The following is a 16,964-nucleotide window of genomic DNA, read 5'->3' as shown; positions in this document are numbered from 1 at the left end:
AAAGCTATGGGTTGCAGAATTGTAAAAAATTGCCTGGTCACTAGGGGGTGGGAGGGGGGGGGGGTGGGTAGTGTAAGCCTGTGATCCTCAAGCAGTTAAATTTAATCTGCCATGTGCCTGCCATTATGGCCATGTTGTCAAGATCCTGTTGTAATATGTCATTATCCGTCTTAGTGTTGATAATTCTGCATAATTTCTTTATTATCTGCAAAGATGGCTACATTACTCTATATCCCATTTACTTAATCATTAATAAATAAATTGAAAAGAAATGGACCAAGTACTGACCCTTGTGGTACCCCACTGCTAACAGTTTACCGTTTTGAGTATGCTTACCACCACGCTTTTCATTCTACCCCTTAACCAGTTCTCTATCGATACACACATTTTCTCCTAGTCCCTGTATCCTCAGCTTCTGCACCAGGCTATGGTGGGGAACAGGGTCGAAAGCCTTTGCAAAGTCCAAGTCTATTGCTTTCCCAAAATCTAAATTTTCATTCACCACTTCATAAAAGCTGAGCATGTTTTTGAGACAGGACCTGTATTTAGTAAATCCATGCTGTCGAACTGAAATAAGATTATACTGCATTACATAATTTAGTATAGCATCCCTTAAAGAGTAACTGTAACCCAGGATTGAACCTCATCCCAATCAGCAGACGATACTCCCTTTCCCACAAGAAATCTACCTTTTCTGAAATTGAGCATCAGGGACATCTGTATGGCTGATATTGTGGTTGTATTCATTGTTATTTTCACTGCAGTTCCTCTTTAAGATGCCTTCGAACAATTTACACACAGCTGATGTCAAGCTTACAGGCCTATAGTTTCCTGATTCTAATGTTTTTCCCTTCTTGAATATCAGCAGTACACCATTCATAAGGAACTGACCCATTTGAAAGAGAAGCACAGAAAATAAGATAAAGTATCTTATTGATAACTCAACTCCTATAATATCCCAGGGTGGATGCCATCTGGGCCAGGTGCCATATTTATTTCCTTTTAAACAACACCAAATGCCTGCAAGCCTGTTGATTTATCTGGCAGCAATAGTGTCTGAATCACACATACAGTATGAAATAAGGCTGCAGCAAATCCAGTCAGACTTCAGTCAAAAACATGTAATCTCACTCATAAGTGATAATAATAATATTGAATCCAAAGTTGGAAGAACCTCAGACAGTGCAACATTTCGGTGGCTTATACAAGTATCTGATGGGTTTTTGAGATCTCTTGATTGAATCCTGAGGCATGAACACATACACTTGTCTTCACTGCACTTTTCTCCTGTTAAGCATGGTACACACCATGCAATTTCCCGTCTGATAGATGGGTCGAATAGATAATTCCCGACATGTCCAATCTGATTTATGATCATTTTTCTGATAGATATGCATAGAAGTGATCAGAACATCAATCAGAAAAACAATCGGAGACCAGATTGGCAGGGCCACTTCTCTCATGAGGCAAGGTGAAACATTTGCATCAGGTGGCAAAGATTACAGGGGCAGCATGTTTGTACTGTGTTTACACTAACAGCATGCAGTCAGAGTAGGAAGAAGTAGGAAGACAACGAGACTCACAGAGTCACAGCCAGCCAGTGTGCTATTATGTTGAGCTGCAGCATGTCATGTAAGAACATTAACCCTCCTGGCGGTTTGCTAAAAATCCGCCAGGGGGCAGCAAATCCGTTTTTTTCTTCTTTTTCATGTAGCGAGACAAGGTCTCGCTACATGATAGCCGCTGCTCAGCGGCATCCCCCCAGCCCCAATGAACGGGATCTCCTGGAGGGCTTCTCCCATCGCCATGGCGACCGGCGGGATGATGTCACCGACGTCATCGACGTCGTGACGTCAAAGGGGACTCCGATCCACCCCACAGCGCTGCCTGGCACTGATTGGCCAGGCAGCGCACGGGGCCTGGGGGGCGGCGACGAATAGCGGCGAATCGGTGGGTAGCGGCGGAGATTGCATTGCACACGCAGCTAGCAAAGTGCTAGCTGGCGGTAGCAAAAAAAAAATTATGCAAATCGGCCCAGCGAGGCCTAAGCGGTGCCTTCCGGTGGCATGAAGCAAATCAAATTGTCAGGTGCTGTGCAATCATTTCAAATCAGGTGTGTGTAAGTGTGTGTATGTGTGTGTGTGTGTGGGGGGGGGGGGGGCGCATCCTCACAAGTTTGCCTTAGGTAGCAAAAAGTCTAAAACTGGCCCTGCCTATCAGATCTGTCGGAAATTATCTATCGACCCATCTAACTGATGGGAATTTGCATGGTGTGCACCAGGCATTACATTGAATGTCACTGCAGTTTAGTGGTTTAGTGATTAATTAATTAATTTTAGATTGTTGACATTTTTATTGAATAAGTCGATCAAATTGCACGGTGGAGGGATTCACTGAAGTAACATAATTTTTTTTTGTATTCTTTAGAACATTATTATAACAAACTAATGAAGTGACATTAGCATAGGCAATGATTCTGCTATGCATAAATATTACAGAGCAAGCCTGCAATTAGCATTATGCCATTATGTTTCATCACATGCAGGCTACCACAACATATGTGTTGTTTATTTTATTATTTGCTCCAAATGCTTCTAGGGGATTTTGGGGTTTCTCGTCTTCTGATGGGCTCAAGTGACCTGGCAACAACCTTCACCGGGACTCCATATTACATGAGTCCTGAAGCCTTGAAACACCAGGGATATGACTCAAAATCTGACATTTGGTGAGTAGGAGTTGTTTTCATCTGGGTGGCTAGGAATTACATACAAATGCTCCACTGCAAGGTACAACAGTGTTCTTAATGTCTGTTAATACTGATAACAAAGATAAGAGCAAAGCAGGAGTGTGTGTTAGTTATTTATACATTTTGAATTTATGTAGATGCTGTTAAAATTGACTTTATGCTTAGCAACGTTGTAAAAGACATCTTGTGATAATCTCATGCTGAATCGGGACATCTAAGGTTTCCCAAAGAAAGGCTGGTCACACCTGAAATGTTTTGCTCAGGTGAGGAAGCTATGTACACACGTATGATTTAAAGAGGAACTTTAGCCACAAGGGGGGGGGGGGGGGGGGAATCAATACATTGCAAAATGAGAAGTTAAAAAATTGAAGCAAGATCAAGAAGTGATTGATATTCTTCATGCAATTTGTTCATATTGTTTTGATCCACAATCAGCCTGCACGTAATCATCTTTACTACTGGCAGACAAGAAAAAAACGGACAGCACTAACTGCCATTATCTATAACCACACCCCCTAACAATCCGATAGGCTAAAAGGTTATTTTTTATAGATATACATATGCACAGAGGGAGATACTGGTTGATTGGCAGTTGGAAACAGTGATTATTTTCCACAATGCAACTCAGACTCCCACAGTGTGATGTCAGGACCTAGGTACTGACATCACACGGCGGGAGGGATTTCACCACAGTATCAGTCATACAGACATTCCTGATGATCTGTTCAAGAGAAGGGAAAGATTTCTCATGGCAAAAGGGGTATCAGCTACTGATTGGGATAAAGTTCAGTCCTTGACTACAGTTCCTCTGTAAATCGTCGGAGGTGGCCAATAACGACGATCTGGACGAAAATTACAACCTGAGCATGAACAGCCCAGTGGGTCTCTGACGGACAACATTAGTCATAGCTGTGTACGCACCTTTGCAGTTTTGTCACACCACAAAGCTTCATTTGGGCAACTGACCTGAACATTTCCGATGCTGATAGGTAAAGAGCAAACGTTTCAAGGGTTCGATAAGGCAATGAAAGTTAGAAATGGGATTACTTATAACTGTATGTCCATTATGTATCACTTATTTGTACACCCTCATCATCTTCCCAGGCCAGCATATAGAAAGTTTTGGGAATTGGTTATTGTTATGATTATACTAGGTGTTTAAAACATATTATTTTAAAAGTAGTGAAGGTTTATTTGTTTGCGGGATGGAGCAGTGCTCCATTATTTGATAGAATCTACATGGCTAATTTACAAAACCAATCTCTTCCTATCTGTTTCTGCTATAGAGAACCAGAACCACTGGCATTTTCATAGTGGCAAAAATCGTACTGAACTTAGGCCAGGCTGAAATCCAATGTATAATTATTTATAGAAATTGTTGTTACTACATTCCTGTTCTTCTGTCTGACCCTGACCCTGATTCATGTTTGGCCAGTATCTGAATGAAGGAAGTCAGAGAAATAAATTCATAGATCCTTTTCTCATGTGTCTGAGCTAGGTTACAAGAGCTTCTTTGCCTAGTGAACATGTGAGACGGGTCAAGATGTAAAGGTGGTAATTATTAGGAGGGGAGAGAAGGGAACTTGGAGCACTGGAAAGATCTCCACACAAGGTGACCCTGACTTATGTCAAGTTTAAAGTCTACAGTTCAGCTATATACAGTGCAAATATTTGAACATACTACAATGATTTACCTGCAACAAACTGGAATGAGGGCTGGTTCAAACATGAGGAAAATAAGTTTTCCATACTGAAAAGAGATAGATAAACCTTTCACATGTGTCAGTTTTAAAAGAATCTGTTCCAGAAAGTCGAAAACAGCAACATTTTTCTGGACCTGAACTAAAATGGACTGGATACCATACCAGATACCAACAGGACATTTCAGTGGCAACGGACAGTAGCCTTTTCCATTATCCATTTTGCAAGCTGGGATGACTAGTGACAGGCTGACAGCATGGAGAGTATTTCTGTCCTTTCTGATTATTTATCAAAACTGATGCAAATGGCCGTAAATGTACTGCACCGGAATGTATGTCTAGTAAATTATACACATTTTCAATCTAGCATAGTGTGAACCTATCCTAACTTCTTGTCAAAACCTAGGTGGAAGGGATTAACTTGCATTGAACAATTGAGCACCCCCAGCCAACATCCTCACCAATGTGCCCCAGCTTTCCCATGGATATGAACTCTCGTTCCCTTGCCTGTGTGATGAATGTGTCACTGCAGTAAGCAGTAATCTTACAGATGCTGGGATGCTGACATTTTTGCATCCTGATAGGTGCAGACGTCTGGCGAAGCCTTAAACCAATGCCACAAACAGGGAGATTAAAACTCTGGGAGGTCCTGAATAAAAATCTGAATATTGTTACTATGGTTTCCAGCTAGCTTTGTTTGAACTTTTTAGCAATGTGATAAAGTCATAGCTCCTGCAGACTTATGCTGGGATTACACCGGTCAATTTTGCCGCTCGATTCCGCGCCCGATCGTTTTCCACGCTCAATTCTGCGGACGATTCTCTTATCTTCAATTCATTTTTCTTATCTTTGCCCATTGTCCTCTATGCAGAATCGAGTGTGGAAACGATCGGGCACGAGATCGGACATGTTTGAAATTATCTATCGAGCCATCTAAATGGCTCAGAATCGACCCGTGTATTCCCAGCATTAGAAAAGTATTTATTTACAGAACAGTTTATGCGGTAAGTTGCTAATGTGTATTGATATACACATTATTATAAGTTGTGCTTAGAGCTGTCAGAGTATCGCAATGCCTCATGGGGCTTGTAGTTCCACCACAGTTTGAGTGCCTAGGCTAAACATCACTGAAAGGGCAAGGATACATACACCTACATTCAATATACAGCAAGATATAGATGATGGAAGTGTTTCTGGTGCTAAAATCAGGAAAATTACCATGAAAGTGGTTATCCTGAATAACACTGCATTCGACTATATGTCGCTACAGTGCCTCTTTAAGCTACTTGTAGTTAATCTTCACACATTTCTTCACAGTGCTTGATCCCTTTCCCTGTCGTGTGAACAGTCACATGCTAAATCTTCAGCAGTCTACAGAGACTAGTTCATTTTGCCTAATTTGTGGTTGTTTATATATTTAACACGGATAAATCACTTGAGCCGAGATAAAAAAAACTATGCTTGAAAACTGCCAAAGTAGCTTAGATCTCCATCAGAGGAAAGGCTGGACTCTGTGCAGTAAACTTTCAGGCTGCTTAGATAAACTGTTGGGAGGGGCATGATTTGAACTGTTGAGTTTAAGCTTACAGTATAAAAGCAATTTGATAGACCACATATAACATGTTTTGATAAAGCACTGTTACCAAGAACACTGATCTTTCCTCATTCTTACCTTGACACAACAGTGGTTTTGACACCCTATAAACTTTAACCTGATTAGTAACTATTCATACATACACAGAACTATTGGAAATGTGGGTTGCAATGTACTCATGTAACATAAGGATTTGGATGTGCCAGTTGCAGACACGATTAATCATCATCCGTCCGTCTTCACTCTGTGGAGCCTCCGGGTGATCCAGCAGATGGTGTGTCTGGAGTTCAGGTACGCCGTGCTAAAGCCTTCATGCACCTGATGCTCTCTGCACAGCAGTTGTTTACAAATCCATACATTTGTTTTTAATTACAGAATTAGAAATATATTATCTTTTTGTAAGTGGTTCACCTGAATATAAACTCTGTATTTGTGGAGAGAACAACCTTCTATTTAGCTGTAACTACAAAAAACAAAAAACATACTTTATTAATCCCTTTATTTTGGAGAATAGTTAAAACCTACATGACCAGGAAAAATGGTTTCTGAAAACAAGCTTTGTATTTGAGCACCATGATTGGCTGGTTGGGGTGGTCAGCAGAGGTCACACGATCATAGATCACACTCCTTAGTTTCTATGGGTGCCAGAGATTGGTGCACAAGCAGAACTGCTCGAGAATAGGGAACTGATATCAGTAAACTAACATTCTCCTCCATGCAGAATGTCCTTTGGGAATTGGGACAGCCTGAATCAACAGGAAGTATATTTGATACTTGATTGGCCCTATTGCAAACTGCATATGACTTGTAGTAACAGCAAGCAAGTTTGAATTATTTGAATCTTATTGACCATCTCTACTTTTTAATAAAAAGTACATACTTCTTCAGTAGTTTTATTATGCCCTTTATTCTCAGTTGACCATATAGTTTATTTATTTTTTTGCAAGTATTAAACTAAAATGGAGACTGTTTCCTTGGGGATTATAATTTGTTAGTATACCACAAGGCTCTGTCCTTGGACCTCTTCACTTCTCCATTTACACTCATGACCTAGGAAAATTAATAAGCTCTATGATGTTGGAGCTATACAATAATAATAATTCCTTTTTTTGTATAGCGCTTTTCTCCTGTCAGACTCAAAGCGCACTCAGTAGGCAGTAGCAGTGTTCTCAGTGTGACTCTTGCCCAAAAAACTCCTTACTGAATAGGTGCTGGCTTACTGAACAGGAAGAGCCGAGATTTGAACCCAGGTCTCCTACGTCAGAGGCATTACACTATCCAGCCACTATATCGATAGAAAATAATATTATTGCTCTGTGCTGCCTATAATTTGGTATTTTAGAAGCTTGCATTTAATACAGCAACACAAAGGTAAAACCTGGCCACATTACAGCATCTCCTGCTGTGCCATATGGAATCTTAGATCTTATGCAGTGGTGATGTGCTGAAGAAGCTGGACGATGAGTGCTATACATTCATTACCTTCTCTACAGTCAGCACATGTGTCAGTGTCCTCAGTGCACATGAATTAGACATTTTTTGTCTGTGGTCCCAGCGTGCTACCATGCTATATTAGCCATGATGCTCATTGATCTCAAAACAGAACAATGTTAAGAATCATTTGTGTTACATAATAATAGCAACAAGCATATTATTATGTATAGGTGTATTTCTTCAAAAGAAATGTAGAAGTTGCATAAACAAATAATATATGGTATTTATTGGTAAGGATGAGCAATATCAATTAAATCAATTTTTAACATACTTGTTCGTAAACCTAGGCTGTTGCCACTTTCTGCACCACAGACAGACTTGTACTTGCTATAAACTGCACATATCTTAGAGAAACACAGTCTGCGTCTGCCCTCTTGCAGTCTAAATAACAGAGAACATGCACACCACACATGTGAAGTGAGGAAAGATTTTACAATGGGCAAACACTGACTAAATAATTTATAAATTAATATTATAAAAAATAAATAAATAAATAAACAATTTTATTCAGAAGTATCCCCTCCCAAACAGCCTGAAACTAAATACATGAACTCAGCTTCTTCTTGTCATGTGATTTAAAAACAGGAATTTTAGCTGCAATAGTCTCATTTTGCACAAAAAGGTAACACTTGATCACTCTGATTACCAAGCTTTTTAATAAAAGGTATATTTTAAATCTCTGCCTGGAGATATTTTCTGCTTCTAATCTAGAACTAGTAACTTCGATTACCTATTTACATCACATATACAGATTCTAGAACAGGGGTTTCAAACTCAAATATAAAGTGGACCGAAATTGTACACTGGAACCTAGTCGGGGGCCTCAATGTCTACTGGTCACATTCCTCCCTTATAAAGTTACCAGGCGTCTAATGACCCCCCAACTCCTAATCAGTTTCCTGGTGTTTAGTGGAGGACCCCCTCCCCTATACAGTTCCCTGGTGTCTAGTGGAGGCCCCCATCCTCCCCTATACAGTTCAATGGTGTTTAGTGATTTACCTCTCCCTCCCCCATATGGCTCCCCTGGTGTTCTAGGGCTCCACCTCCAATAGAGCTTCACTGGTGGTCTAGAGTGGGCCAAACATAATGCAAAGTGGGAAAACCACTTGAGGTCCAAATTGAATGGCTCCGAGGGCCAGATTTGGCCCGCGAGCCGGAGTTTTACATGTATATTCTAGAAACTGATTTGTATATCCAATTCCAAAGCAGATGGTTTTGGCGCACGACACGCAGCGATAAGCGGCGAAATCAGGGGCTGTCATAGCAGTAATGTTATAGTGCATAAGGGTTATTTGGGGTTTCGGCAGACCCTGAATTACTCCTCCATCCAAGTTGCTACGACTCGGAGTGGGAATAGTATTTAATGCCGCCAGGAGTTTGAGCGGCAGCAGGGTGAGCTGCCATCGTTCAGCTCACCCTGCGCCAGCGCACCAGCGGCGTACTAATACGTATGCCCCTATTACCCAACAGCCATTGCTTATAATGTTCTTCTGATCTGACTGGTGTTCTCCTTCATCTATTCAGCCTGAAACCTGCCTAGTGGAGTCTTAAAAGTTTGCCTATAAATCTTTGTTTGTCTATTATAATGAACAAGAAAAAAGTTTGAGAGCTATTTTCCCCTTAGTGACTGGCACAAACAGCAGATTAGCTTTGTTATACTTTCAAGCTTTCTGCTTTGATCTGTATTACTATTTATGTGGACTACGCAGTCAGCAGTAAATTATTGCCAGCATTGAGCATTACAACTCATGCTTGTTTTATTTAATGGACTGATGATTAGTAGTTTAGATCCCCTCGTACATCTGCAGCATTAGCCAGTCATTTTACAAAATTCTACATAATTATGAAGAAACGCTAGCATCTGCATAAATAATTACAGTGCTCCACAAAAAAATTACATGTAAATTAAGCAGATATTTAACAAAAAAGCAAAGTTTATATTCGGTCACTTGTACTTGGTTTGAGTCTGCAGCCTCCTCCTTACATCATCTTTTATGTTTTTAAATGTCAGTTTTAATTAGAAAACATCTCAGTAATGAAGGAACCTGATTAGATGTTCTGCAATGACTTATAATGAATGCATAACTTTTATTTAGAAGTTTGCTTATAACTGAGTGTTTGATAAAAGCAGATTGTAATAACATATGCATGGTTAATTCTAGGATTTCAGTAACTGGGCTACAGCTGTCTTTTTCCTCAGTTTTTCTGCTCCCGGTCACAATTTTTTGTAGCTCTATCACCTGGTACATTTACTTAGGCTGCATTTCCACTGGGGTGGTCTGTCCGTTTCAGAAATGGACACAGCACCCATGCCGATGTGAGCTCACTTCTAAATAGCTTTAGCTGTGCCATGCACGGCTATGGGAATTCGAAGGCATTTTGTGAAAGACTGCAGCATACATATTTTTTTCCCTTGCATGCGATTTAGGTGCAGATTTCAATAGGCTACGTTTCTGGAACCCAAATCACGTCAACAACACCATGAGTAATTACAAACTGTTTTTTATTGAATCATGAATAAAAAATAAGGTTGAATACAGCATCCATGATATAGTAAAGGGCATGTTATAATTGCTTATGGTGGTGCTGACCATCCTGTACTCTTGAACCATTGTGTCTAGGTACCTAAGGACACTGGTTGTGGCACACTATTTTTTTAATTTTGTCCTCTTGCATGGATGCTTGCTCCACCAACCTAACCTATAGATTAGTGACAGGTTATGTTAAATGTAGGTACACATGGCCGGGTTTGTGGCAGGGGTGGTGGTTAGGACTAGGCTTGGGGGAGTCAGTTAGGGCTAGGCTTTTGGTGTGGAAATCAGTTAGGGTTTGGCATTGGTGGGGGAATCAGTTAGGGTTAGGCATCGGTTTGGGGGGCGGTTAGGGTTAGTCATCAGTAAAGGGAGAGCTCATGAGAAAGGAGTTAGGTTTGGTGATAGTAAAATATGTGTAAAATTTCAGAATTACAACTGCCGAATAGTAGAATATCAGTAATTTTACCGATATTCTGCTTCCAACTATTTCTGCAGTGCCTATTTTCTGCTGTATGAGCAAAACTAGCACTTCTATTATTCACAGCCTTATCACTTATACACAAGAACCAAAAGTCTGTTCCTCTGGGTAACCTCTTCCACAGGTCTGGCTTAGCCCTGGTCGCCGGTGCTCAATTCTCCCGTGGGTCACCGCTCCACACACAGCGCAATTTTCATCAATAAGGAGAAGGCACTCAACTGGCTTTCAAAACTTGCGTTTATAGAATCATTTAGCAATTATACTTTTTTTTTGGCTTTCAAAACTTGCGTTTATAGAATCATTTAGCAATTACACGACATGTTTCGGAGACATCCCCTTCATCAGGTGTACATGCTTATAATGGTTCACAGTGTTTAAATATATTACCCAATAACCACACCCTTCATTGCCCCACCTCTTCATTAGTCAGCTGACCAGCCTAACTGGTCATTAACCCTTAAGTGACAATTCAATTTTCAAATCCCCCTTCAGGGAAATACAGGGCACTACAAAGATGTCTACCCATTGAACCTGACTACATATCACATACACTAAATTCCATAGGTAACTACCTCAATAACAAATACAACCACATTATAATAAACAGTGTCCTTTTATCTCATTTTCCTTTCTCTTACCACCCTCCAACCGATATCCCCAGAGTGTCCGATGGAGCAATCACCCATCAGGATCTGAGGGAAAGGGGGGAGAAGATAGCATATACATCAGTTCATTCCTTATAGGAAGCATTTAAGACTAAACATTTCATTCATCCCCTTAGGGGAGATCGTATCTAATCTGCACATCCACCTTGCCTCCTTTTGTAATAAGATCTTTTCTCTATCTCCCCCTCTATGGAGAGGTGGGACATGATCCAACACCAGCCAGCGAAGTTGCGACACCCCATGTCCACGATCAAAAAAATGTCTGGCCACTGGGGTGTCGCAGGCCTTCACCCCTGGTTTAAAGCCACGAATGTATCCTCTGTGTTCCTGTATCCTCACTTTAACTGGTCTGGTGGTTTCACCCACGTACATCATCCCACAGGGGCACTTGAGGGCATACACCACAAATTCCCTTTTACAGCTGTACATTGACCTTATCTCAATCTTATTCCCAGTATGTGGATGTTCAACATAAGCACCTTTGATTATTGAATCACAGCAATGACATTCCATACAAGGATAGGTCCCTCTTTTTTTTGTCAAATTTTTGACCTCTCTAGTCTTGGCTGACAAATCTACCTTACTCACTCTATCCCTGATGGTTTTAACTCTCCGATAGGAGAACAGAGGTGGCTCTTTAAATAATTCACCGAACACGGGGTCATGTTGTAGCACCGACCAGTACTTCATCACCACCCCTTTAATCATGCCTGACTGCTTGCAATAGGTCTGCACAAATGGGATCTGGTTAACATGAGTACCTCTCTTCTCACCACTCCCACTGAGCAAGGATTCTCTAGATTTTTGAGCCACCTCTTTCTCCAACTCCTGGATCTGATACCCCTTCTCCTCGAATTTAAGTGTGATCCTATCAGCGGCTTTTTTTTATCCCTGCTCAGTGGAGGCAATCCTCCTTGCCCTTAAGTACTGTCCTTTCGGAATGCCTCTAACCACTGCCTTATTGTGAAAACTATCTGTTCTCAACAGGTTGTTGCGATCAGTCGGTTTCGTGTACAAATCTGTACTTAACCCATCTGGGGAAATCGAAATCGCAACATCCAGGTAATGGATCAATTCAGTGGAACACTCAAGAGTAAATTTTATCGTAGGATGTGCTAAATTTGCCTTATTAACCATCTGTTTCAGTGACTCAACAGGCCCTTTCCACACGATCAATATGTCATCGACAAATCTCAAATAGCATTGGATAAATTTAGCATATTTTACATTCCCGACAAACATACGTTTCTCCAAACTATGCATAAATAAATTTGCGAATGACGGAGCCACCGGGGATCCCATACTCGTACCCTGTTTCTGTACATAAAACTCATCCGCAAATTTGAAATAATTATTCCTTAAAACCAGCTCTAAACAATCAAGGACAAAATATATCAAATGGTGATTCATGGAGGTTTCAAGTAACACTTCCTCTATCACCTCCATCCCCTCCTCATGTGGGATAGAGGTGAATAAGCTTTGAACATCTAATGTAGCTAACACCAAGTCCTCTGATGCTGAGCCTAGGTTTTTAAGTCGCTGCAATAAATCTGTTGTGTCCTTCAGGCATACTGGAATGTTTTAAACCAAGTCCTGCAGATATACATCCACAAATTTAGACAATGGATACAGCAATGACCCTATAGCTGACACGATTGGTCGTCCGGGGGGATTATGTAACCCTTTGTGTATTTTCGGCAATAAATACAATAATGGTGTCCTTGGTTGTTCTACCCTCAATAAATCTGCCATATTTTTTGTTATCAGGCCATTCAACAAAGCATCTTCAACCAAAAATTCCACTTTCCTCTTGATATCAAATACCGGATCACAGTGACATCTCTCATAGTGTCCCTCGGTCTTTAACTGTCTTTGGGCCTCCATAACATATGCAGTCTTATCTTGTACCACCGTGGCCCCTCCTTTATCAGCTTTTAGAACTATGATGGTTTCGTTACCACTCAAAGTCCTAAGGGCTTTAATTTCCCCAGCACTCAGATTCATATTCCTCTGTCTTTCAAAGTTAGGCCATGTATGTTTAACCTCAGACATCACTAAACTTTTAAAAGTCTGCAGTGCAGGGGAGGTGATATCAGGCATCCATGTACTCTTATTCCTCAACTGCTCCTTCTGCTGTATAACCACATTATCTTTAAAGCACATTCTGAGTTGTAGATTCCTTACAAATTTGTAAAAGTCAATCTCCCAATCAAAATACTCCAATTGATAGACTGGCACAAAACCTAGTCCCTTGTTTAGAACCGACAGTTCATCTGCAGACAGTTCATAAGACGAGATATTAACAACAAGCGTGCTTACCTCTGATCCCTGTATTTGCAATCTCTTTGGGGATAACGATCGTGGGCCAGAGGTTCCCTCGGGTTTCGCCTGTTTGTTTGTCCTCTGCCTGCCTCTCCTTTGCCGCTTGCTCCTCCGCCTGGGTTTAGCGGTGGGCGAGTTTCCCGAAAACCCTGCTGGTACTGTTGGGGCTCAGATCCTGAACTAGAGTATCCTCCTGAGCTCCCCAACTGCGGGGTTCGAGGGTTACCTCGCCGCGGCTTTCTCCTGCGGGACTCTCGTGGCCTCTCTCTCCCTGACTCTCCGGGTCGCTGTTCACTCTGGTTCCCCAGCGCACTTCCGGGAGGCGGGCTCTGCTGTCGTCGTTGCTGACGCGGCTTCCTCCAGCTGTAGACCTGTTGGAGCCTGTAATCCTCGGCGTCTCTTGCTATCTTCCCCTGTTTACGCTGCACAATCACTTTGCGGGTTTCTTCCAGCACTCGCTGTTGTTCACCAATCAACTTCCCATACGCTTCTGGCGACAAGGATTTCTGCAACTTCTCCTCCAATTCGGCTATGTCAGTTTTAAGGTAAGTGATCCAAAACTGCAAGTGTAATTGCTAAATGATTCTATAAACGCAAGTTTTGAAAGCCAATTGAGTGCCTTCTCCTTATACACAAGAACCCACTGGAGACTGTAAAGGACATCCTATCTAGCAGTGAAAACGTGCTGCTTTGACCCTATAAAGGAGGCCTGTACAGGGGTAAATTGTAGTCCATTCCAATTTACAGCGTCGATAACTCCCTCAGGTTCAGTGAATTTAATAAAAGACAGTACCTTTTTAAGTGCAGTAACTATAATTGCTTTAGAATCACAAGAGAGGTTAGATGTATAGTATCGTTTTGATCCAGTACAGTTCTCACTATTCTCAACATCATTTATTCAAACACTGGGACACATAAGCCCCCTGATCCATCTAAATCCCACTACATTCTTTCTGCTAAGCCCTATACTTTCCAAGAACAAAGCTCAGTACGGTTCTATAAAAATAGAAATCAAAAGGTATCCATATAATATAAAGTCTTCATGTAATGGCAGCACTTTGCTAACAAAGCTGTTTAATGAATGCATAGTAATGATTAGTAATAATTCATTTAATAACTTGCAAATACCAAAATATCTTAACAGCAGGATTGATATTAGAATTATTTAGGCACCATACTTTTACTGTGCAAGAGCAGTGTGTGTGGGTTGTGTTAAATAATTATACATTGGGCAAGATTCAGTTACAGCTGTTGCTAACATAAGGGCAAGTGATTGTCTTAAGGTGCCCATACACCTAACGATTTTCCCGCCGATATACAGCCGCTTCGATCACAGTGATCGTAGCCGCTGACAGAACGATCGATTTCCATCCGAAATCGATCGTTTCCGTCGATTACCGTCGACCCATCCGTGCGGAAGATTTTTCTCGGTCGCCGGCGGGTTGGGAGTGCATCGTTAGCGGCGTTCGAATGCCCGACGACCGACGCAATACAGCGGGTAACACATTACCTGCTCCAGCCGGCGCAAGTTTCCTGGTCCTGTGGTCTTCTTCTCCGCTTCGGGCTTCGTGCTCCAGAGCTACATAGAACTTCCTGTTCTGGCAGGTAGTTTAAACAGTAGAGCGCCCTCTACTGTTTAAACTTCCCCTGAACAGGAAGTTCAGTAGCCGGAGCGGAGCCGGAGAGGAGAAGAAGAAGACAGCGGTGATAGGTGACTCGCGCCGGCCGGAGCAGGTAATGTATGCGGGGGGGGGGGGGGGGGGCGGCAGCAGCGGCAGCAGCTCCACAGATTGTGAACGGTTTCAGGCTGAAATCGATTCACAATCTGTTTGCAGTAAAGGTGGCCATACGATCCCTCTCTGATCAGATTCGATCAGAGAGGGATCTATCTGTTGGTCGGATCATTGCTTAAAGGACAACTGCAGAGAGAGGTGTATGGAGGCTACCTTATTTATTTCCTTTTAATCAATACCAGATGCTTGGCTAATACTTTTATGAATTAGGTGTTTCTGACATTATTATCAGATCTGACAAGATTAGGTGCATGCTTGTTTGTAGTGTGATTCAGACACTACTGATATTGTTTAACCACTTCAGGATCACAGTTTTTTTCCCTTAAAAACCAAAACAACTTTCAATTCATACAGAGTAGAGAAGCAAAGCATTGGCACCAAAATGCAGCAGGAAGGATATAAACCACAAATGGTCTCACCTGCAGCGTGCTCCACAAAATGTTCAAGTTGCAGTCCAAGGAAGGATGAAAGGAGATGGGCATCAGCTGCGTAAAAATCCTTTATTGTGGTGGGTAGACACAGTGGTTACAGTAATGGGGGAAAACAAAGATGTCTGACAGCTGTTTCGCAGAGATTAAAGAGAAACTCCAACCTAGAATTGAACTTTATCCCAATCAGTAGCTGATACTCCCTTTTACATGAGAAATATAATGCTTTTTACAAACAGACCATCAGGGGGTGCTGTATGACTGATTTTGTGCTGAAACCCCTCCCACAAGAAGCTCTGAGTATCGCGGTACTTTTGGCAGTTTGTTACACTGTACCAAGGCTCACAGACAGGAAATAGCTGTTTACAGCTGTCTCTAACAGCCAAAACAGCTAGGAGCAGCTACATAACCTGCCCACAGTAAAAATGTCACCATGTAATAAATGTCAGAATGTAAATCGGGGAGAGGAAAGATTTTACAATGAGCAAACACTGACTAAATCATTTATACATAATTATGGTAAAAAATGAAGCATTTTTTTTTACTACATTATTTTCACTGGAGTTCCTCTTAACCTCCTTGCCGGTCTAAAAAATCCGGCAAGGAGGCAGCGCCGCACATTTTTTTTTTTTTTTTTTTTAAATCATGTAGCGAGCCAAGGGCTCGCTACATGATAGCCGCTAAGCGGCGGCATCCCCCCACCCACTCCGAACGCCTTCGGCGATCAGAGTATGCAGGGAATCCCGTTGAGAACGGGATTTCCTGCAGGGCTTCCCCGGTCGCCATGGCGACGGGGCGGGATGACGTCACCGACGTCATGGACGTCGGGACGTCATAGGGAATCCCGATCCGCCCCTCAACGCTGCCTGGCACTGATTGGCCAGGCAGCGCAGGGCTCTGGGGCGGGGGGGAGCGACTCGGCGCGGCGGATTGCGGTGGATCAGCGGCGAGCGGCGGCAATCGGAAGTTACAAGCAGCTAGCAAAGTGCTAGCTGCTTGTAACAAAAAAAAAATTATGCAAATCGGCCCAGCGGGGCCTGAGATATCCTCCTGCGCAGGTTACCCCGAGCTGAGCTCGGGATAACCGGCAAGGAGGTTAAAGGCCTATTGCACACCAGAGCGGTTCTGCTGCGGTTTGCGATCCGCTTGCCGGTGCGGATCTGCTAGGGTAATGTAATTCAATGGGCTGGTGCACACCAGAGCGGGAGGC

The 16,964-nt window shown here is 42.2% G+C and overlaps 1 protein-coding gene across 2 annotated transcripts in view; it reads left to right on the top strand.

The window, feature by feature from the left end:
- Positions 1–16,964, top strand: part of NEK11 (NIMA related kinase 11) — a 386,870-nt gene that overhangs the window by 189,892 nt on the left and 180,014 nt on the right. For both annotated transcript variants that reach the window (XR_011020552.1, XM_068234487.1), the window contains exon 6: positions 2,599–2,725. Coding sequence is in view for 1 of the 2 variants with exons in the window: in XM_068234487.1 (XP_068090588.1) it covers positions 2,599–2,725 (127 nt within the window). In the remaining variant the exon portion in view is untranslated. The remainder of the gene's footprint in view (positions 1–2,598; positions 2,726–16,964) is intronic.

The sequence above is a fragment of the Hyperolius riggenbachi genome, chromosome 5, assembly GCF_040937935.1.
Source record: "Hyperolius riggenbachi isolate aHypRig1 chromosome 5, aHypRig1.pri, whole genome shotgun sequence".
Lineage (NCBI taxonomy): Eukaryota > Metazoa > Chordata > Amphibia > Anura > Hyperoliidae > Hyperolius > Hyperolius riggenbachi.
The sequence above is the reverse complement of the archived record's forward strand: the minus strand, read 5'-3'. Positions and strand labels throughout refer to the sequence as shown.